Genomic DNA, 21,672 nt, shown 5'->3' on the forward strand with positions numbered 1-21,672 from the left:
CGCGTGCTGCGCCGTAAGCAGCTAGACGTGTGTCTCAGAGCAGCCCACGCGGAGGCGGGGATCGCGTGCCGTCCGCTCTTCTAAGCTCCTCTGGCTGGATCCCTAGTCAAGGCAACACGAGACAGAGGACAGGAGAAAGCGAGCAGGTGGACTGCACATGCGCCGCGTGAAGAACAACGTGGAGTCGGCACAGCCAGGCTCACAAAGCCACTGAGACCCCACGGCGAGTCCCGAGGGACAGAGCGCTTCACGCTAACCAGCCCAAGGACTAGAACTTAAACTGCTGAACTTCCGGTGCCTGGTGCCTACGGGAACCCACGCGCACTCTCTGCAGATCGGGGGAAGCAGGTCCGCGCACCTGGCGGCCTGAGATCACCACTCAGACCAACCCAGAGGCCAAGGATGCGGGGCAGCCCTGCTCCCTAAGACGCTCAGCTCTTCTGCTTCTTCAGAACACTCCGGTGTGACCTGCAGTGGACCCCGATTTGCAATCTTAAGACCCTGGAGTAAACCTGTCATTGAATTCTGGAGAGCATCCTCATTCATGGCACTCAGCAGGCAGTACGGACGGGGTCCCTGGGACCACGGGCTCCAGAGGACACTCTGACAGCCGGGGCTTCCTCGCTGTCCTGGACTAGGAGGCAGGGGGCTGGGACTTCCGGGCAGACAGAGGCATGGACATGTAAGCAAAACGTGCTGGGACCCGAGTCAACTGGCACAGAGAAGAGCGAGTCACTCTGCAGGAGGCAAACGTGCCCTCACCACCCCACAGGTCATGTCCTCTCGCCAGTGCAATTAGCTAGAGACCAGGCAGTTATCAGAGACAAAGATTAATCGAGGTTCAAATTTTACAACTGGAAATTGAAAAACAAACTTTAAAGTTCATGAGTCAAAAATTATATTCAGAGGCGGTATAACTGTATCTACACAGAAAACAAAATAATCTACAGGAAAATTATTTAGAGTAACAAGAGAGATTGTCAACTCTGTGGCTGGATAAAAAAACTTGCTTACATTTCTATACAAGAGGAGCAAATAATTAGAAATATAATTTTCTTAAAAAGAATATCATTTTAAAAACAGAATTCACCAAGTAGAAAGACAAAAGAAGGGATTTTAGGGCAGTGAACCTACTCTGTCCAGTTATGATACATATCATTGTGTCTACCACATTGGCCCACACCCACAGCACCGACAGCCCGGGAGTGGCCTCACGCGAGCTGTAGGCTCCGGTGGTGGTGGCATGCGGTGTGGGCGCACTGACTCTAACGAGTGCACCACCTGTGGGTGCGGATGGTGAAGGAGGCTGCCCCCATGTGGAGCCTGGCAGGGGCCTACGGCAAAGCTCTCGTACTTCCTGCTCACTATGACCGAAAACCTAGAACTTTTCTAAAAAAGTAAAAAGACAAAAATTTTCAGGAAAAGACCAAAGAGATACAAATACAAAATCAAATAGTTAAATTAAAACCTTATAATCTGGTTAATTTCCAAAACAGAAAGAATTCATACAACTCAACAAAAGGAAGACAAACAATTCAATTAAAAAACGGGCAAAAGACCTGAATAGACATGTCTCCAAGGAGGACATACAGAGGCCAATAGGAACATGACAAGGAAGGTCCGACATCACTCATCATCAGAGAGGCACACGAAAGCCACAGTGAGATGTCGCCTCACACCGGCCAGAATGGCCGCCATCAATCAACCAACAGACAACAGTGCTGGTGAGGTGTGGAGCAGAGGGGACCCTGCAGCTCGGGCATATCCGGACGACGTTCTCACCAACCGAGCTACCTGGCCAGGACAGAATGAGTTTCCAAAAGGATCAGAAAGACAAATAAAAAACAGGCAAAGTAATCCAAGATTTATATAAGTGGAATGCCTGAAAAATCAAAATAAAACTATGTACTAGAATGAACATTTAAGTGCATAATCCCAGAAATTTTTCCTGAAGTGAAATAACACCCACCAATTGATTTTTAGCAAAAGTGCCCAAGTAACTCCATCGGAAAAGGAGAGCCTTTCCACAAATGGTAATGGAACAGACAGACATCCGTGGGGGGTCTCAGCCCTGGCCTAATGCCCTGTGTGAAAGCTACTTCCAGATGTCAGTTTCCAGGGAGCTGACATACAAGCACTTCCCTGCTTCACCCCACTAAGCAGTGTCACAGTAGACCAGCTAAGACAAAGACTTAACTAGGACTCACAGGCTAATAACATATCAACATGTCTAGGTCTCAATAAAAAAACCAGTTGTCACACCAAGAATCAGGAAAATATCCACTTCAATGAGAAAAGACATTCAACAGACACCAAATAATACAGAAGTTAGAATTATCTGACAATAATGCAAAGTTCATAAATCTGCTTCAACAGACTATTAAGAACACATTTGAAAAAATATCAGAAAGAAACAGAAAACCTTAGCAAAGAATTAGAAGGTATAAATAACCAAATATAAATTTTATAACTGAAAAAATATAATAACTGAAATTAAAATTCAATAGGTGGGCTTAACAGCAGAATGGAGCATACAGAGAAGAGAATCAGTGAACTGAGAGACAGAACAAAAGAAATTACCCAATCTGAACAACAGAGAAAAATAGACTGAAAAAAGTTAACAGAGTCTCAGAGACCTTCGAGACTATAACAAAAGATCTACCATTCACGTCAACAGAGTCCTGAAAAGAAAAGAGAAAGAGGGCAGAGCTGAAGACGTATTCAAAGACATAATGGATGAAATACTCCAACTTTGGCAAAAAGACATAAACCTACAAATTCAAGAATCTGAGCAAACCCCAAACAGGATAAGCCTAAAGCAACTCATGCCAACATACATCATAATCAAACTTCTGAAATATAAAGACAAAGAAACAAATCTTGAAAGCAGCGAGAGAGAAACATCTTACCTATAGGAAGAAAACAATTCGAATGACAGTAGATTTCTCATCAGAAACCATGGAGGTCACAAGGAAGAGGCACACGTTTTTTCAAGTGCTGAAAAAAAAAGAACTGTCAACCCAGAATTCTATACCCAGTAAAAATATCCTTCAGGAATGAAGGGAAAATCAAGACATTATCAGATGAAGGAAAACTAAGAGAATCTGTCACCCACAGGCCTACACTAAAAGAATGACCAAGGAAGGTCCTCTAAACAGAATATAAATTATGAAAGAAGAAATACTGGAGTATCAGGAAGAAAGCAAGAACAAAAGAAGGAGTAAAAATATGAGCAAATACAATATACTTTCTTCTCTTAAATTTCCTAAATTTCTAGGGTGAAGCAAAAGTTATAACACATATTGGTGTGGTTCTAAATATATGCACAGGAAATATTTATGACAATCTATATAATAAAACCCTAAGCGACCATTACAGTGAAATGACCAGAACGGCCGGTCGCTATGATGTGCACTGACCTCCAGGAGGCAGACGCTCAACGCAGGAGCTTCCCCCTGGTGGTCAGTGTGCTCCCACAGGGGGAGCGCCACTCAGCCAGAAGCCAGGCTCACTTCGGGCGAGCACAGCCGAGGTGGCGGGAGCCTCTCCCACCTCTGCAGCAGCGCTAAGGAGCAGCGGGCCGAGCAGTAAGGAGCTGAACAGTAAGGAGCAAGGGATCCCAGATTGCGAAAGGGATGTCTGACTGCTGGCTTAGGTCTGATCCCCACGACTGCCAGCTTAGGCTTGATTCCTGGGGGATCGGGTCTAACCCAGCAGGCAGACATCCCCCGAGGGGGCCCGGACTGTGAGAGGGCACAGGCCGGGCTGAGGGACCCCTCTGCCCCCAGTGGACGAATTTTGTGCACCGGGCCTCTAGTTAAACTATGGGGAGGAAAAAAGGAGTGAAGTCCTCATGCTTCACTCAGACTGGTACAGTGATAACTTTAGTATACTGGAGTAAGTTATTGTATAATGCAGTGGTCGGCAAACTCATTAGTCAACAGAGCCAAATATCAACAGTACAACGATTGAAATTTCTTTTGAGAGCCAAATTTTTTAAACTTAAACTATATAGGTAGGTACATTGTTATTAACTTAATTAGGGTGCTCCCAAGGCAGAGGAAGAGCCACACTCAAGGGGCCAAAGAGCCGCATGTGGCTCGAGAGCCGCAGTTTGCCGACCACAGGTATAATGTAATACCCAGAGCAAACATTAAAAAAAAATACAGCGAACAGTAAAAAAATGCTAAAGTTAAAGCAAAATGAATTCTTAAATATATACAAATAACCCAAGGAAGGCAGGGAAAAGAAGCCAGAGAAACAAAAAACAGAAAAACCAAAAGGAAACCACAACAGCAGTCTGAAGCCATAACATATATAATTACATTAAATCCGCTGAAACCGGTTTGGCTCAGTGGATAGAACATCTGCCTGCGGACTGAAAGGTCCCAGGTTCGATTCCGGTCAAGGGCATGTACCTAGGTTGCGGGCACATCCCCAGTGGGAGATGTGCAGGAGGCAGCTGATCGATGTCTCTCTCATCGATGTTTCTAACTCTCTATCTCTCTCCCATCCTCTCTGTAAAAAATCAATAAAATGTATTTAAAAAAAAAAGAAAAAAAAGAATGAGACAGGGCTGGCCCCACGGTCCCAAGGAAGCAGACGGTGCGGGCACTGTCACCACACACCGCCAACCTGACCCCCACCCGGACGGCCCAGCCCCTTCCACCAGCTACTGCATCGCCTGTGGTGACAGACAACACAGCCTCTAACTAGCGACAAGCAGCTTACATCCCAAGGAGAAACGTTTCACTGGCAAATTCTTCCAAACATTTACACAAGAATTAGCACCAGTTCTACACAATCTCCAAAAACAGAAGAGACATTTTCCCATTCATTGTATGAGTTCAGTCTTTTGACACCAAAACTAGATGCAGCACAAAAAAGAAAACTACAGACCAGCACCCTCACGAACACAGAGCAAACGCCTAACAAAACAGCAGCAAGCGGAACTCAGGAATATAACAGTAATTCCATACAGCGACTGGCAGAATTTATCCCAGGGATCAAGGGCTGCCGAGTATCTGAAAATCAATATAAACTAGCATACAGGGTGGGGCAAAAGTTGGTTTGCAGTGTTGGTATGCAAAACAATACAATAACTAATCAATAATAATACAAGAATAAACTGTTCCACAGACACAGCTGTAAACCTCCTTTTGCCCCAGGAGAAAAACTCATGATCCTATCAATTGGGACAGAAAGTTACCTGACAAAATTCAGCACTTATTCAATATAAAAACTCTCCCAAAAAGGGGACACAGCAGAATCTGACGAAGCGCATCGACAGAAGAACCTAAAAACGGAATCAGAACTACTGCTGCCAGCCTCCCACTTGAGGGTGACAGACAGACGGACGGACGGACGGGCTCCCTCCATAGCGGGCAGAGAAGGGGCGGTCCGCCCGCAGCTGCCACCTGACCTTGCCCTGAAGGCGCCGTAGGGCCAGGAGGGAGGAAGGAAAGGAAAGGCTGCAGGTCAGAGTGACTGCGGGTGCAGGTGCCCCACATCGGAGGCCCCGGGTAGCCCCAGGCACCAGGGGAAACACAACCCAAGTTACACGACTTCTTTAAAATTTAATGAAACACAGACACCAGATGTCACAGTCTATAGGACACAATGAAATTAGTGATTGGAGGGAAATTCATAGCCTTAAGTAATCATATAATAAAAATGAAAGAATAAAATAAACCAAGTTTCCAGAAACTAGAAAAGGAACAACAAAGTAAAACCAAGAAGGCACAGAAGACACAATCCTGCCAAGAGCTGGGTCTCAGCCCTCTAGCCTCCAGAATTGTGAGTAAATAAATTTTGGGGTTTTAAGCCAACAAATAATTAATTAATTAATTAATTAATTAATTAATAAAGGCAGCAGGAAAATAGTAAAGTTGGAAAGAATTACTTAAAAAAACACACAGAACTAATAAATAAATTAAAATACTGTCTTTTTAAGTAAAAATCTACAAAAAAAATATAACCACTAACTAATCAAGAAAAAAGGGGAGGACACAAAACATTCAGGATAAAAATGACAAGCAAGAGAAAACACTGAATGAGAGGACAGTTTTTGTTTGTTAATCCTCACGTGAGGATATTTTTTTCCGTTGATTTTTAGAGAGCGGGGAGGGGGGATGGGGGGGGCGAGAAAGGGAAGGAAGGAGGGAGGAGGAGGAGGGGGGGGAGAGAGAGAGAGAGAAAGAGAGAGATCGATCAATTGGTTGCCTCACCACACACCCCAATCAGGACCGGTCCGGAGATTGAACCTGCAGCCCAGGTATATGCCCTTATTTGATCCCCAGCCTTGGTCAGGGCATGTGCCAAGGCAACCAATTGATGTGTCTCTCTCACATCAAGGTTTCTCTCTCCCTCTCTCTTTCTCACTCTCACTCCCTCCCTTCCACTCTCTCTAAAAATCAATGGGAAAAATACCCTCGGATGAGAATTAACAAAAATAATAATAGCAATAATAGATGACAGAGCCCTAACTGGTTTGGCTCAGTGGACAGAGTGTCAGCCTGCGGACTGAAAGGTCCCAGGTTCGATTCCAGTCAAGGGCATGTACCTTGGTTGCGGGCACATCCCCAGTAGGGGGTGTGCAGGAGGCAGCTGATTGATGTTTCTCTCTCATCGATGTTTCTAACTCTCTATTCCTCTCCCTTCCTCTCTGTAAAAAATCAATAAAATATATTAAAAAAAATTAAATAGATGACAGAACTTGCATTACAATATTTGATTTTCAGAAACGGATTTGTGGTGATACGCAGATAACTACTGAGCATTAATATCTACACATATTAACACTCAAACGTAAGACAAGGAAGCTACAGAACTCATCTCACTTTAAAGTATCAACCCTCAAATCCTACATAACGCATTGATAAACAGAACCCAGCACCACATGATAAAATAGATATGATAACCATGTGGGGTTTAAGATCGCAAAGACAGTTCAATATCAGAAAAGTCATACTATGAACCCCCAGGTTTTGTGGGTGATCTCTAGGGACGATGAAAGGCCTTCAGGAAATTTAACATCTACAGATCAATATACTTAATGGAAAAGGAACTGATGGATCCTGTGACATGATTTTACACACACACACACACACCTCTCAAACCTAGAGCCCACGTTACCTGGTGTAGGCAAACACCAGGCAGGGGCCCATGAGCGCCGTTGCTCTCTGACCCTGTGCTGGCCACAGCAATCAGGCAAAGGAAGTGACAAGAGGCGTAACTCGGGAGAGGAATGGTTAGAAAGGGCTACATCTGCAGGAGTTTCGATACTTACAGAACCGATGCTAAAACTGGTCAACAATTTGAGAATCCAAAAAAGTAATAGGACACGAAATGAACATATAAAGGCCATTAGCCTAGATTTCAGCTTCTGGCAGAAGTAACAGCAGAGAGCAGCATCCCTCCCATCAGTGAACATAAAAACACCAGAAATTAAGAGAATGAAAAGACCAGCCACAAACTGGAAGATAACATTTGCAAACCACATACCTAATAAAGGACTTGTATCCAAAATGTACAAATAAATCTTAAAACTCAACTTAAAAACAAGCCAATTAAAAAAGTGGGCAAACGTGCTGACTCCTAAAACTCGAAATCAGTGATAGGAAGACAACTGGAGAAGTCCCGCAGTACGCATTCCTAATAACACATGGGCCAGAGAAGCAATCTCAAGAGAAATTTTTAAGTATTTTTAACTAAATAAAACTGAAAACACAACTTATCCAACTTTGTCAGGCAACGCGACGAGGGAAATGTGTAGCTTTGAGAGCACACATTAGAAAAGAAAGATCTAAAATCAATACTCGAAGCTCCCACCTTAGGAAATCAGAAAAAGAAAAGAAAAGCAAATCCCAAGTGAGCAACAGAAAGAAATAAGAATTAGAGCAGAAATTAATAAAATTTAAGAGAGGGATTCAATAGAGATCATTGACAAAACCAAAAGTTGGTTCTTTAAGAAGATCAGTAAAATCGGCAAGCCTCTAGTTAGGCCAGCGAAGAAAAAAGAGGGAAAACACAGATTCTTTCAGAAAAGAACCAGCACTCTCTGGCATGGCTCAGTGGTTAGAGTGTTGGACACAATACCATTTGCATTCGCACCCCGCAAATGAAACATTTAGATATAAAACTAAGAAAATACGTAAGAGACCTCTATGAGGAAAAATACAAAATTCTGATGGATAGAAATCGAAGACCTAAATGAATGCAGAGACATTCCGAGGCAGGGAGACTCAATACTGTCAGGATGACAGTTCTTCCCAACTTGGTCTGTAGATCTAATGCAGCCACAATCAAAATCCCAGGAAATAATTCCATGGATATTGACAAACGGATTCTAAAGTTTATACGGAGGCGAAAGACTCAGAGGAGGCAACAATTCAACACTGAAGAAAGAAGTTAAGAGGACGGATGCTGCCCAACTTGGAGACTCACAAAACTACAGCGATCAAGACGGAATGGCACTGGCGAGAGGACACGCAAACAGCGATGCACAGGAGCCGGAAACAGACCCACGGCTGCCCCGCCTGGTCTCGGACAAAGGAGCCACGGCCACACAACAGAGCAAAGAGGCTCTTCAACAAATGGCGCTGCAGCAACTGGACATCACGTGCAAAAGTATGAATCTAGACACAGACTTCACACTCTCCACAAGCATTCAGTGAAAGTGGCTCGTAGGCCTACCTGTGAGATGCAAAGCCCTACAGCTCCTAGGAGAAAACCTAGCTGACCTTGGGCCTGGGGGTCCTTTTTAGACAGAGCACTGAACACGTGACCCACGAAGAAATCATGAGCAAGCAGGGCTTCTTTTAAATGAACAACTTCTGTCTGCAAGAGACAACGCCAAGAGAATGAGAAGACAAGCCACAGACTGGGAGGACATGTTTCCAACGGCTCATCTGATAAAAGACTGTTATCCAAAATGTACAAAGAATCTTAAAACTCAACAATATGAAAGCAAACCACCTGATTAAAATATGGGTCAAAAACCTTAAAAGACACCCACCAATGAAGATACACTGACGGCAAATAGGCAAAGCGGAAGCTGCCCGCAGCGGATGCCACCGGAGATGCAAGGTCACACCATCCGACTCCACCGCACCCACCAGAGGCCGGATGGACGCTGACCACACCCCACGCTGGCGCCTCGCTCCCTGCTGGTGGGAATGCTAAGTGTGTAGCTAGTTTGGCCTTGTCTTACAAAATTAAACATGTTCTCGCCATATGACCCAGCCATCGCGCTCCTGGGCATTTACCCAAAGGAGTTCAGACCCTATGCTCACACACAAATCTGCACGTGTATGACAGCAGCTTTACTCATAACTGTCAAAATGTGGAAGCAACGGAGATGCTCTCCAGGAGGTAGGTAAATGGATAAAAAACTGTGGTCCATCCAGACAGCGGACTATTACTCGGGCTGAGAGAAATGAATATCGAGACACATAGGAACCTTACACGCATGGGACTGAGTGAGAGAAGCCGGACTGACACGGCTACACACGTGTGACTACAGCCATGTCACATCCTGGAAAAGGTCAGACTGTGGGGCAGTGAAATGACCAGGGCTGCCAGGGCTGGGGAGGCGGGGCCACACCTGGACACCCGTGAACAAAAGCCAGGTGGGCCGTGGGCTCGTCCTCAGCTGATGCAGGGAGCAGAGCAGGGCTGGCTGCTGGGAGTCTGGGAAGACGAGTCACTAGCCCCCTGCCTCCAGGTGAAACAGGAAGAGGAAGAGGAGGCCAGGCAGCCAGAGCCAGGGCCCTCCCTGTTCTCCCCAGGAGGGCACCCTGGCCCACAGGCCCAGGTGAGGGCACCTGAGCGGGGTGGGTGCAGGCATGTGTCTGTGTGTGGACACGTGCAAACACAGGCAGGCGTGTGGCAGCACCCGGTCCGCGTCATTGGCATCCACATCCACTCCGCTCCTGTGGCCTCCCCTTGTGCCGGGAACGTGTTCTCTACCCTCGGTGCCCACACAACGGCATGCACCCTGCACAGCGGGAGGGCCTGTCCTCAGCAGCTCGTCCCTCCCTGCCCCGAGCAGCGACGTGTGCACCGGAGCCCCAGCGCCTGCACAGTGGGTGCTGCTGCTCAGTGTGGGCCTCGCGGACATGAGCGAGGGGGGAAGGGGGTGGCAGCTCAGCAGGGACAGCAGGGCGTGGGGACCGACCCAGCACCTCCCCTCCGCACCCGCAAGTTCTCGGCCGGGTGTCTGTGGCCTGGTCCTTAGCTGCTCCTGCGTGGTCTGTCCTCCCGGGACGGCAGCCCCACAGGGCAGCCCTGGTGCCCCCTGCTGTGTCCCCAGCACCCTAGTGATTTGGCTGGGAACTTGCAGATGTTTTTGGAGGCAGGAGGACAGAGCCTAAGTGACAGACAGACGACACGAGCAGTGCTCGCCTGCGGCCCCAGGAGCAAAGGGTGTCGGGGCACTGGTGCGGCCAGCAACGGCCTTCTCTCCTGGGTGGCCACAGAGGCAGCTCTGTCCCCAGGCCGCTGCATGTGCAGAGAGCGGGGGATGCAGTGGGGCCTGCAAAGGTGGGCCTGCCCTGCTGGTTCAGGAGATACTCACTGGGCACAGCCGTGGTCTCCCCAGGTGGGCCAGGCGGCGCCACTGGGACGTGCACAGCGGCACTGGGCTCAGAGGGCTGCGTGCCCATCCGAGTGACGTTCCGCTGGTTGTCCGCATCCTCCGGCTGCTCCTCCGCCTTCTGCACGCAGGTGCTGGGCAGGGCGCGCACCAGGCCCACACCCGTCGCGGCGCCGGCCTCCAGGCCACAGTGTGGCTCCCTGCAACCCCAGGCCCAGCAGCGGTTGGAAAGGAGGGAGGCAGGCGGGGTCAAAGGGCCCGGGCAGGAGGGTCTGCACTACACAGGGCTCCCCAGTCCGCGCCTCCCTGGGGCTGTGGCGTCAGCGTGTCCCAAACCAGCCCCAGCCGCCTCCCCCAGGCCAGTGAGGGCGAACCTATGGCACGCGGGTCAGAGGTGACACGCGAACTCATTTTTTTGGTTGATTTTTCTTTGTTAAATGGCATTTAAATATATAAAATAAATATCAAAAATAGAAGTCTTTGTTTTACTATGGTTGCAAATATAAAAAAAATTTCTCTATGTGACACGGCACCAGAGTTAAGTTAGGGTTTTCAAAATGCTGACACGCCGAGCTCAAAAGGTCCGCCATCACCTAAGCCTCTCTTCCTCCCGGAGCCTTAAAACCACGCCTGCCATTCGCAGAGGTGCCCTCCCCGTCACCCCCACAGGCAGGGTCGGCACCGCCAGAGGGGGCGTGGCCAGGGGCGGCCGAGTGGCCCCCACGCGCCTCACTCACTGGGGCTGGAGGTCCCGCGGCTCCTTGTCCTTGTCCTTGTCCTTGTCCTCCGCCTCGCCCTCCTTCTCCACAGCCTCCTCGGGTGCGGGCGGTGCCTTGTGCCGAGGGCGGTGCCTCCGCGCTGGCTCCTCGCTGCTCTCCGCCTCCCGGGGGCCGACCCGGGGGCCACGGTGCCGGGCTCGCCGCTCGCCCCTGGCTCCGTGCGCGGCGCCGTCCTTGCCCTGGTCCCCGTGGCGGTGCGTGCGGTGGCGCCGGGGTTCCCGCTCGGCCGCCTCCTCTGGGGAGCCACGCCGGTGGTGCCGCCGGCCGCCTTCGGGCCCCGGGCCGCGGCCGCGCTCGCTCCGGGCCTCCCGGGTCCCCGCGGTCTCCTTGCTGCGGCTGCGGAGCGGCCGTGCCCGCTCCTCTGGGGCAGCAGGCTCCCCGCTCTCAGCCTTCGGGGCGTCCGCCCGGTCCTGCTCCCCCGCCTGCCCGGGGGCCTTGTCCTTGTCGCGGTGCCGGTGATGCCTGCGGGGCGGGTCCGCGCCCTCAGCAGCCTCCGCGCCCTCGGCAGCCTCCACGCCCTCGGGCCGCACCTTGCCCCCCGCGGGCCCCCGCGTGCCCTCGCGGCCCGGCTCCACCACGAGCGGCCGGTCCAGGTGCGTCTTCATGTCGGGGTGCAGGTGGCGCACGGTGGCGAAGCGCAGCCGCTCCTCGGGGCCCATCTCACTGTACAGCGCCTCGCAGCTGGCGCGAAGGTTCTGCAGGCGCAGCTGGCTGGTCCGCTGCTCCCACACCGAGCGCGCCTTGGCGTTCTGCTGCCTGCGGGGAGAGGGCGGTGAGCACCCTTGCACCCCCCCACTTGTCCGCCGGCAGGGGAAGCCACAGATGACACAGCGATGGAGGATGGCGGAGTGGGTGCGGGGAGCGGGAGGGCGAGGGCGCAGGAGCCCTGAGGAGCCCTGGCGGTCAGTGCGGGAGGGCAGGTGGGGGTCCCAGGGTCAGAGGATTCACCCAGTGGCCCCGACCCACAGACTGTGGGTGCACCAGCCTGGGGGGAGGGCTCAGGCCACTCCTGAGCAGGTGGGCATCGGCCTGAGACCACGAGGTGAGGGCAGTGGGAATGACGGGCACTGGCATGAGGTGGGCCGCTGGCCAGGCCAGATGGCGGGGCTGCATCCAGGTGGCGGGGGCGGCACCTCCCCTCCATTCCAGGAGATGCTGAGGGGGGCCAGGACGGGCAGGTGGCCCGCTCAGGACGCCTGCTGCTCAGCTCAAGACCCACCGGCTGCTCCCGGGAGGCACTGCCTGCATGGCCACCAACGCCCTGCCCCCTCCTGGCTCCACGCAGAGCGCCCTCCCCGGGACGGGCCAGAGCGGCCTGTGGGCCCAGCTCAGCCCTCGCTGGACAGGCTACCAAAGGCCTGAGCTCCACCGCCTCGGTCACGGCTGGGGCTCCGCTGCCCCGGGCACAGGCGGCCTCTGCAGGCCGCTCTTTGCTGAGTAAACCCGCACCTTTTCCCCCGCCCCCCCCCGCCCCCCCGCCCCCCCAAAGACGGCCCAGCCCACATGGCCTCTGAGCTCAGTCTCGCCCCTCCTGCCCTGAGGTGGCCCGGCCACCGTGGTGGTGGCCCCCGCAGCCTGAGGCCGATGGGACTGGGCGTGTGTGTGCCCATCAGCAGCCACGCTGTGCTCTGGGCTCTGGTGCGCCCTCGGCTCCCTCCCAACTACCTCGGGCCAGGCTATCCCACTCCGGTGAGGACCCAGCCAGAGGGCACAACCCACAGGGCCCCACAGCAGGTCACGGACGGAGCCAGGATGGGACACACGCGAGGATCAAGAGGAAAGGGGATCTAGAGAAAATGGGGGGCCTTGGCCCAACCCCAATCACGCTGACCACACCTAGGGCCACAGCCTGAGGGGCCCTGGCCAGCCCACCACAAGCTCGGGGCCCTGGGCACTGGCCCCACGGGGACTGTAGAGAGGTGGTGGCTGTCCGGAATGAAGGCCGAGACCAGGCCCCGAGCGTGCGTGCGGGACCATTTCCGGGCGGAGAGCACAGTGCCTGCCCTCACCGGGGCCTGACGGGGGAGGCGGCGCAATGTGGGGTAAGTGCTGACCTCTCTGGCCACCTGTGGACGTACCCTTCACCTGCCGCCCCACCTGACCTGCCCTCTGACCTGGGAAGCCAGGCTGCCCTGCCCCTGGTCACCTTGCGACAAGCCCACCTTCTCTTTCTTTAGCTCCAACCTTGAGCCACACGGGACCTGCCCCCCCGCCACCCGCCCGCCACACAGAGCTCGGGGATTCTGAAAAATGCAGACCCGTGTGATGGAGGGCCACCATGCGGGGCGTGCCTCAGGCCCCTGGTCGTCCGGTACCCTGAGATGGGCCTGGAGGCTAAGCCATTGGTCGCAGGGTGGCGGCCGCTCAGACGCCGCCCTGGTCCTGAGGTCCAGTTCTCTGCGCACAGAGCACAGACAGACAATGAGGTGGGGCCGTGCCTTCTGGCAGGTGGGACTGGCTGTGCCCCCCACTTCTGCGGCCTGTCCCCCAGGATCCAGCTTGAGATGGACTGACTGGGCTGATTCTAAGACACCAGGGGGCGCCGGCCCCCCTCACAGCTACCTGGGGAGCTGGCCCTGCTCTGCTGGCCCTGTTCCCGCCGTCTCTGCCTCTGGCTCCAGGCCACCCATTGTCTGCGGTGCCACCTGCAGCCACGCCACCGCCCTCCTCTCAGGAGTCTGTGTGCGGCCTCTCCTCCCTCTAGCGCCTGTCAGCAGCTGCACCCCGCACCCATGCTGCCCCCCTCTGCATCCTGCCTGAGTTCACAGGCCACGCAGGAACGGGAAAGCAGGGCCGGCTGCCCTCTGACCTGCAGGCCCGTGTGCTAGAGTCCAGCCCCGGCCAAGTCCTGCCGGGAAAGGGCTCTTTAGGGGTCACACGGAGGAGCTGCTCCCCAATGTCCTGGTGGGCTTGCAGGCACAGCCCGCCCCAGACGCTGTGCGGGCCTCTGTGCTGGGGACCCTGCTTTGCAGTTTCTGGGCTGGGAGTGCGCAGCGGCCCCGGTGTGCCACCTGCACCCGTCCCCTCACTGCTCTCCACTGCGAGCCAGCCAGCGGGACCCGCTCTCCTACCCGCGGGACAGCAGCCTGCAGCCTGCGTGCTTGTGGGAGACAGCCCAGCGGTGCTGGCTGGGCAGGGAGCAGGGTTCAAGGCCCGCAGCAGTTCCCACCGCCGGAGGCAGAGGAGGCACCTGGCCGCCTCTGTGCAGGTGGCGTGACTGAACTGGCAACTCCAGACCCCTCACTGCATGGCCTGACCCCACCCTAAGGAGGAGGCCCCGGGGTGACCCTCAGCCCACCGCCTGGTCTCCATGGCTCTCCCTCGGCTCCGGTCGGTCCCAGGTGAGCCTCACAGCTGGAGGCAGCCCCGCTCTTGCTACAAGGATGTGGGAGGACCCACGAGTGTCCCCGTGAGCACTGACGGAACTCGACCTCGTGGGACAAGGAGACCCAGACCCTGAGTGACGGCACACAGGCAGCAGACAAGAGGACAGACACCAGGAGGGCGGAGGAGGGGCGGGATGGGGCATCAGGAAGCGTGCCCACTGCCCGCTAGGCTGCAGGCGGCTGTGGAGCTGCCCCCAAAGCAGATGACCAAGGGGAGCAGAGTTGGGGGGCAGGCATTGGCGTGTGGTTATCATGAAGCCGGGTAGGGCCGTGGCAGAGCGACTCACGAGTTCACGCTGGAGACAGATGAGCTGCGAGACACAGCACCCCGCGTGTGCCTTACAAAACTGCACATGCAAGAGACAGAACAGAACAAGGTGAGGGGCCAGAGCGCCTAAGACACGGACACACGCATCGGTCAGCAGGCTGCGGTGCGCATCCAGGCAGGAGGCCAGGCACACTTCCGTCAGAGGTCACCGCGACCTTGGGGTAAAAGAGAAGTTGAGAGAGAGCATCCGGCAGATCCGCGAAGCTCCAGTGCAAGCCCGTGGTGGCTGGACCATGAGAAGCCTTCCCCCGGGGGCCGTCTGGCACCCCCGCCCCTGGCACCCCTGCCCTGTAAGAGCAGTCTCCCCTCCAGCTGTGGCCGCTGGCAGGGCTGGTGCACCTGCCTTCAGAGAGAGCAGAGTGGTGGTCATAGGCCTGACTACGGTGTCTCCGGGCCCTGTGCCCGCCGTCCAGGCACCCCACCCCCAGGCCCTCAGCCCAGCTCTAAGTCACCCTGACCCTTCCCTTCCAGGGCAAACAGCTCCATCCCAGCCCCTGCCCTTGGGTGTGACTCCAGCCATTTCCGAGTGCCTTTCTGGAAGCTTCCCCAAGCCAATAGGAAAACCAACATCTCCTTCCCCCGTCGCCCTGCAGGGTGGCTCCCCAGGAGGCCCAGGGCTCCTCCCTCCTGAAGCCGATTCCACAGACGTGTGTGTGTGTGTGTGTGTGTGTGTGTGTGTGTGAGGAGCTTACAGCAATCACCTGCCGCCAGGCCCTGGGTACACACAGGTGTGTGTGCAAGCAAGTGTGCAAATCAGCGTGACCTCGTGTGTAAGTTTGTGAATGAATATGTGAGTGGATGTGAGAGCATGAGGGCGTGAAAGTGGTATGGGGGGCATAAATGTGAACGTGTGTGTGTGAATGAGTCATGTGGAAATAAATGTGAACGTGTGAGCGTGTGGGGTGGGAATGAGTGGTGAGTGTGGGTAAATGTGAGCGTGTGTGTGCGTGTGTGTGAGTGTGTGAGTGTGGGGGTGGGAATGAGTGGTGAGTGTGGGTAAATGTGAGCATGTGTGTGTGTGTGTGTGAGCATGGGGGTGGGAATGAGTGGTGAGTGTGGGTAAATGAGCGTGTGTGTGCGTGTGTGTGTGAGTGTGTGAGCATGGGGGTGGGATGAGTGGTGAGTGTGGGTAAATGTGAGCGTGTGTGTGTGTGTGTGAGTGTGGGGGTGGGAATGAGTGGTGAGTGTGGGTAAATGTGAGCGTGTGTGTGAGTGTGTGAGCATGGGGGTGGGAATGAGTGGTGAGTGTGGGTAAATGTGAGCGTGTGTGAGTGTGTGAGCATGGGGTGGGAATGAGTGGTGAGTGTGGGTAAATGTGAGCGTGTGTGTGAGTGTGTGAGCGTGGGGGTGGGAATGAGTGGTGAGTGTGGGTAAATGTGTGCGTGTGTGTGAGTGTGTGAGCATGGGGGTGGGAATGAGTGGTGAGTGTGGGTAAATGTGTGCGTGTGTGTGAGTGTGTGAGCATGGGGGTGGGAATGAGTGGTGAGTGTGGGTAAATGTGAGCGTGTGTGAGTGTGTGAGTGTGGGGGTGGGAATGAGTGGTGAGTGTGGGTAAATGTGAGCGTGTGTGAGTGTGTGAGTGTGGGGGTGGGAATGAGTGGTGAGTGTGGGTAAATGTGAGCGTGTGTGAGTGTGTGAGTGTGGGGGTGGGAATGAGTGGTGAGTGTGGGTAAATGTGAGCGTGTGTGAGTGTGTGAGTGTGGGGGTGGGAATGAGTGGTGAGTGTGGGTAAATGTGAGCGTGTGTGTGAGTGTGGTGTGTGAGTGTGTGAGCATGGGGGTGGGAATGAGTGGTGAGTGTGGGTAAATGTGAGCGTGTGTGAGTGTGTGAGTGTGGGGGTGGGAATGAGTGGTGAGTGTGGGTAAATGTGAGCGTGTGTGTGAGTGTGTGTGTGAGTGTGTGAGCATGGGGGTGGGAATGAGTGGTGAGTGTGGGTAAATGTGAGCGTGTGTGAGTGTGTGAGTGTGGGGGTGGGAATGAGTGGTGAGTGTGGGTAAATGTGAGCGTGTGTGAGTGTGTGAGTGTGGGGGTGGGAATGAGTGGTGAGTGTGGGTAAATGTGAGCGTGTGTGTGTGTGTGAGTGTGCGGGTGGGAATGAGTGGTGAGTGTGGGTAAATGTGAGCGTGTGTGTGTGTGTGAGTGTGCGGGTGGGAATGAGTGGTGAGTGTGGGTAAATGTGTGCGTGTGTGTGAGTGTGTGAGCATGGGGGTGGGAATGAGTGGTGAGTGTGGGTAAATGTGAGCGTGTGTGTGTGTGTGTGTGAGTGTGGGGGTGGGAATGAGTGGTGAGTGTGGGTAAATGTGTGCGTGTGTGTGAGTGTGTGAGCATGGGGGTGGGAATGAGTGGTGAGTGTGGGTAAATGTGAGCGTGTGTGTGTGTGTGTGTGAGCATGGGGGTGGGAATGAGTGGTGAGTGTGGGTAAATGTGAGCGTGTGTGAGTGTGTGAGTGTGGGGGTGGGAATGAGTGGTGAGTGTGGGTAAATGTGTGCGTGTGTGTGTGTGTGTGTGTGAGTGTGGGGGTGGGAATGAGTGGTGAGTGTGGGTAAATGTGAGCGTGTGTGAGTGTGTGAGCGTGGGGGCGGGGGTGGGAATGAGTGGTGAGTGTGGGTAAATGTGAGCGTGTGTGAGTGTGTGAGCGTGGGGGCGGGGGTGGGAATGAGTGGTGAGTGTGGGTAAATGTGAGCGTGTGTGAGTGTGTGAGCGTGGGGGCGGGGGTGGGAATGAGTGGTGAGTGTGGGTAAATGTGAGCGTGTGTGTGTGTGTGTGTGTGAGTGTGGGGGTGGGAATGAGTGATGAGTGTGGGTAAATGTGAGCGTGTGTGTGTGTGTGTGTGTGAGTGTGGGGGTGGGAATGAGTGGTGAGTGTGGGTAAATGTGAGCGTGTGTGAGTGTGTGAGTGTGGGGGTGGGAATGAGTGATGAGTGTGGGTAAATGTGAGCGTGTGTGAGTGTGTGAGCATGGGGGTGGGAATGAGTGGTGCGTGTGGGTAAATGTGAGCGTGTGTGAGTGTGTGAGTGTGGGGGGTGGGAATGAGTGATGAGTGTGGGTAAATGTGAGCGTGTGTGTGTGTGTGAGTGTGTGAGCATGGGGGTGGGAATGAGTGGTGAGTGTGGGTAAATGTGAGCGTGTGTGAGTGTGTGAGCGTGGGGGTGGGAATGAGTGGTGAGTGTGGGTAAATGTGAGCGTGTGTGAGTGTGTGAGCATGGGGTGGGAATGAGTGGTGAGTGTGGGTAAATGTGAGCGTTGTGAGTGTGTGAGCGTGGGGGCGGGGGTGGGCATGAGTGGTGAGTGTGGGTACATGTGAGCGTGTGTGAGTGTGTGAGCGTGGGGGTGGAATGAGTGGTGAGTGTGGTAAATGTGAGCGTGTGTGAGTGTGTGAGCATGGGGGTGGGAATGAGTGGGTGAGTGTGGGGTAAATGTGAGCGTGTGTGATTGTGTGAGCGTGGGGGGTGGGAATGAGTGGTGAGTGTGGGTAATGTGAGCGTGTGTGAGTGTGGGAGCTGGGGGGTGGGAATGAGTGGTGAGTGTGGGTAAAGGTGAGCGTGTTGTGGGTGTGTGAGCGTGGGGGCGGGGGTGGGAATGAGTGGTTGAGTGTGGGGGTAAATGTGAGCGTGTGTGAGTGTGTGAGCGTGGGGGTGGGAATGAGTGGTGAGTGTGGGTAAATGTGAGAGTGTGTGTGTGTGTGTGTGTGTGAGTGTGGGGGTGGGAATGAGTGGGTGAGTGTGGGTAAATGTGAGCGTGTGTGTGTGTGTGTGTGAGTGTGGGGGTGGGAATGAGTGGTGAGTGTGGGTAAAATGTGAGCGTGTGTGTGTGTGTGTGGTGTTAGTGTGGGGTGGGAATGAGTGGTGAGTGTGGGTAAATGTGAGCGTTGTGTGTGGTGTGTGTGAGTGTGGGGGTGGGAATGAGTGGTGAGTGTGGGGTAAATGTGAGCGTGTGTGTGTGTGTGTGTGTGAGTGTGGGGGTGGGAATGAGTGGTGAGTGTGGGTAAATGTGAGCGTGTGTGTGTGTGTGTGTGTGGTGAGTGTGGGGGTGGGAATGAGTGGTGAGTGTGGGGTAAATGTGAGCGGTGTGTGTGTGTGTGTGTGAGTGTGGGGGTGGGAATGAGTGGTGAGTGTGGGTAAATGTGAGCGTGTGTGTGTGTGTGTGTGTGTGAGTGTGGGGGTGGGAATGAGTGGTGAGTGTGGGGTAAATGTGAGCGTGTGTGTGTGTGTGTGTGTGTGAGTGTGGGGGTGGGAATGAGTGGTGAGTGTGGGTAAATGTGAGCGTGTGTGTGGTGTGTGTGTGAGCGTGGGGGTGGGAATGAGTGGTGAGTGTGGGTAAATGTGAGCGTGTGTGGTGGCGTGTGTGGTGGTGAGTGTGTGGGGGTGGGAATGAGTGGTGAGTGTGGGTAAATGTGAGCGTGTGTGTCTGTGTGTGTGTGAGCATGGGGGTGGGAATGAGTGTGAGTGTGGGTAAATGTGAGCGTGTTGTGCGTGTGTGATCGTGAGTGTCGGGGGTTGGGAATAGAGTGGTGAGTGTGGGTAAATTGAGCGTGTGTGTGGTGCTTTGTGTGAGTGTGGTCGGGGTGGGAATGAGTGATGAGTGTGGGTAAAATGTGAGCGTGTGTGTGTGTGTGAGTGTGGGGGTTGGAATGAGTGGTGAGTGTGGGTAAATGTGAGCGTGTGTGAGTGTGTGTGTGTGAGTGTGGGTGGGATGAGTGGATGAGTGTGGGTAAATGTGAGCGTGTGTGAGTGTGTGTGCGTGTGGGGGTGGAATATGGATGAGTGTGGTTAAATGTGAGCGTGTGTGTGTGTGTGGTGTGTGATTTGGGGTGGGAATGAGTGGTGAGTGTGGGTAATGTGAGCGTGTGTAGTTGTGTGAGTGTGGGGGTGGGAATGAGTGATGAGTGTGGGTAAATGTGAGCGTGTGTGTGTGTGTGTGTGTGAGTGTGGGGGTGGGAATGAGTGGATGAGTGTGGGTAAATGTGGCGTGTGGGTGCGTGTGTGTGAGTGTGAGCGTGTGGGTGGGAATGAGTGGTGAGTGTGGGTAAATGTGAGCGTGTGTGAGTGTGTGAGCGTGTGGGTGGGAATGAGTGGTGAGTGTGGGTAAATGGGAGCGTGTGTGAGTGTGTGTGAGCGTGTGGGGGTGGGAATGAGTGTGAGTGTGGGTAAATGTGTGCGTGTGTGAGTGTGTGAGTGTGGGGGGTGGGAATGAGTGGTGAGTGTGGGTAAATGTGAGCGTGTGTGTGTGTGTGTGTGTGAGTGTGCGGGTGGGATGAGTGGTGAGTGTGGGTAAATGTGAGCGTGTGTGTGTGTGTGTGTGTGAGTGTGGGGGTGGGAATGAGTGGTGAGTGTGGGTAAATGTGGCGTGTGTGGTGTGTGTGTGTGTGAGTGTGGGGGGTGGGAATGAGTGGTGAGTGTGGGTAAATGTGAGCGTGTGTGTTGTGTGTGTGTGTGAGTGTGGGGGTGGGAATGAGTGATGAGTTGTGGGTAAATGTAGCATTGTAGTGTGTGTGAGTGTGGGGTGGGCATGTGTGTGAGTGTGGGTAAATGTGAGCGTGTGTGTGTGTGTGAGTGTGGGGGTGGGAATGAGTGATGCGTGTGGGTAATGTGAGCGTGTGTGGTGTGAGTATGGGGTGGGGAATGAGGGGTGAGTGTGGGTAAATGTGAGCGTGTTAGTGTGTGTGTGTGGAGTGTGCGGGTGGGAATGAGTGGTGAGTGTGGGTAAATGTGAGCGTGTGTGTGTGTGTGTGTGTGTGAGTGTGCGGGTGGGAATGAGTGGTGAGTGTGGGGTAAATGTGAGCGTGTGTGATGGTGTGAGCTGTGGGGGTGGGAATGAGTGGTGAGTGTGGGTAAATGTGAGCGTGTGTGTGTGTGTGTGGTGCGGGGTGGGAATGAGTGGTGAGTGTGGGTAAATGTGAGCGTGTGTGTCTGTGTGTGAGTGTGGGGGTGGGAATGAGTGGTGAGTGTGGGTAAATGTGAGCGTGGTGAGTGTGGGTGTGTGAGTGTGCGGGGTGGGAATGAGTGGTGAGTGTGGGGTAAATGTGAGCGTGTGTGTGTGTGTGTGTGTGTGGTGTGCGGGTGGGAATGGTGGGTGAGTGTGGGTAAATGTGAGCGTGTGTGTGTGTGTGTGTGTGAGTGTGGGGGTGGGACATGAGTGGTGAGTGTGGGTAAATGTGAGGCGTGTGTGTGTGGTGTGTGTGTGTAGCATGGGGGTGGAAATGATGATGAGTGTGGGTAAATGTGAGCGTGTGTGGGTGTGTGTGTGTGTGGGAGTGTGGGGAGTGGGAATGAGGTGGTGAGTGTGGGTAAATGTGAGCGTGTGTGTGTGTGGTGGTGGGAGTGTGGGGGTGGGAATGAGTTTGATGAGTGTGGGTAAAATGTGAGCGTGTGTGTCCTGTGTGTGTGTGAGTGTGGGGTGGGAATGAGTGGTGAGTGTGGGTAAATGTGCGCGTGTGTGTGCGTGTGTGTGTGAGCGTGGGGGTGGGAATGAGTGGTGAGTGTGGTAAATGTGAGCGTGTGTGTCTGTGTGGGTGGTGTGGGGGTGGGAATGAGTGGTGAGTGTGGTTAAATGTGAGCGTGTGTGTGTGTGTGTGTGTGTGCGTGGG

General features: G+C 53.9%; 1 protein-coding gene across 1 annotated transcript in view; it reads right to left on the reverse strand.

Moving 5' to 3' along the window:
* CACNA1B (calcium voltage-gated channel subunit alpha1 B) overlaps nucleotides 1-21,672 on the reverse strand; it is a 121,929-nt gene that overhangs the window by 44,451 nt on the left and 55,806 nt on the right. The window contains exons 19-20 of the mRNA XM_036306979.1: nucleotides 11,332-12,129; nucleotides 10,577-10,794 (exon numbers count right to left, since the gene is read on the reverse strand). Coding sequence (XP_036162872.1) covers nucleotides 10,577-10,794; nucleotides 11,332-12,129 — 1,016 coding nt within the window. The remainder of the gene's footprint in view (nucleotides 1-10,576; nucleotides 10,795-11,331; nucleotides 12,130-21,672) is intronic.

The sequence above is a fragment of the Myotis myotis genome, unplaced genomic scaffold (genome assembly GCF_014108235.1).
Source record: "Myotis myotis isolate mMyoMyo1 unplaced genomic scaffold, mMyoMyo1.p scaffold_m19_p_44, whole genome shotgun sequence".
In the NCBI taxonomy this organism is placed as follows: domain Eukaryota; kingdom Metazoa; phylum Chordata; class Mammalia; order Chiroptera; family Vespertilionidae; genus Myotis; species Myotis myotis.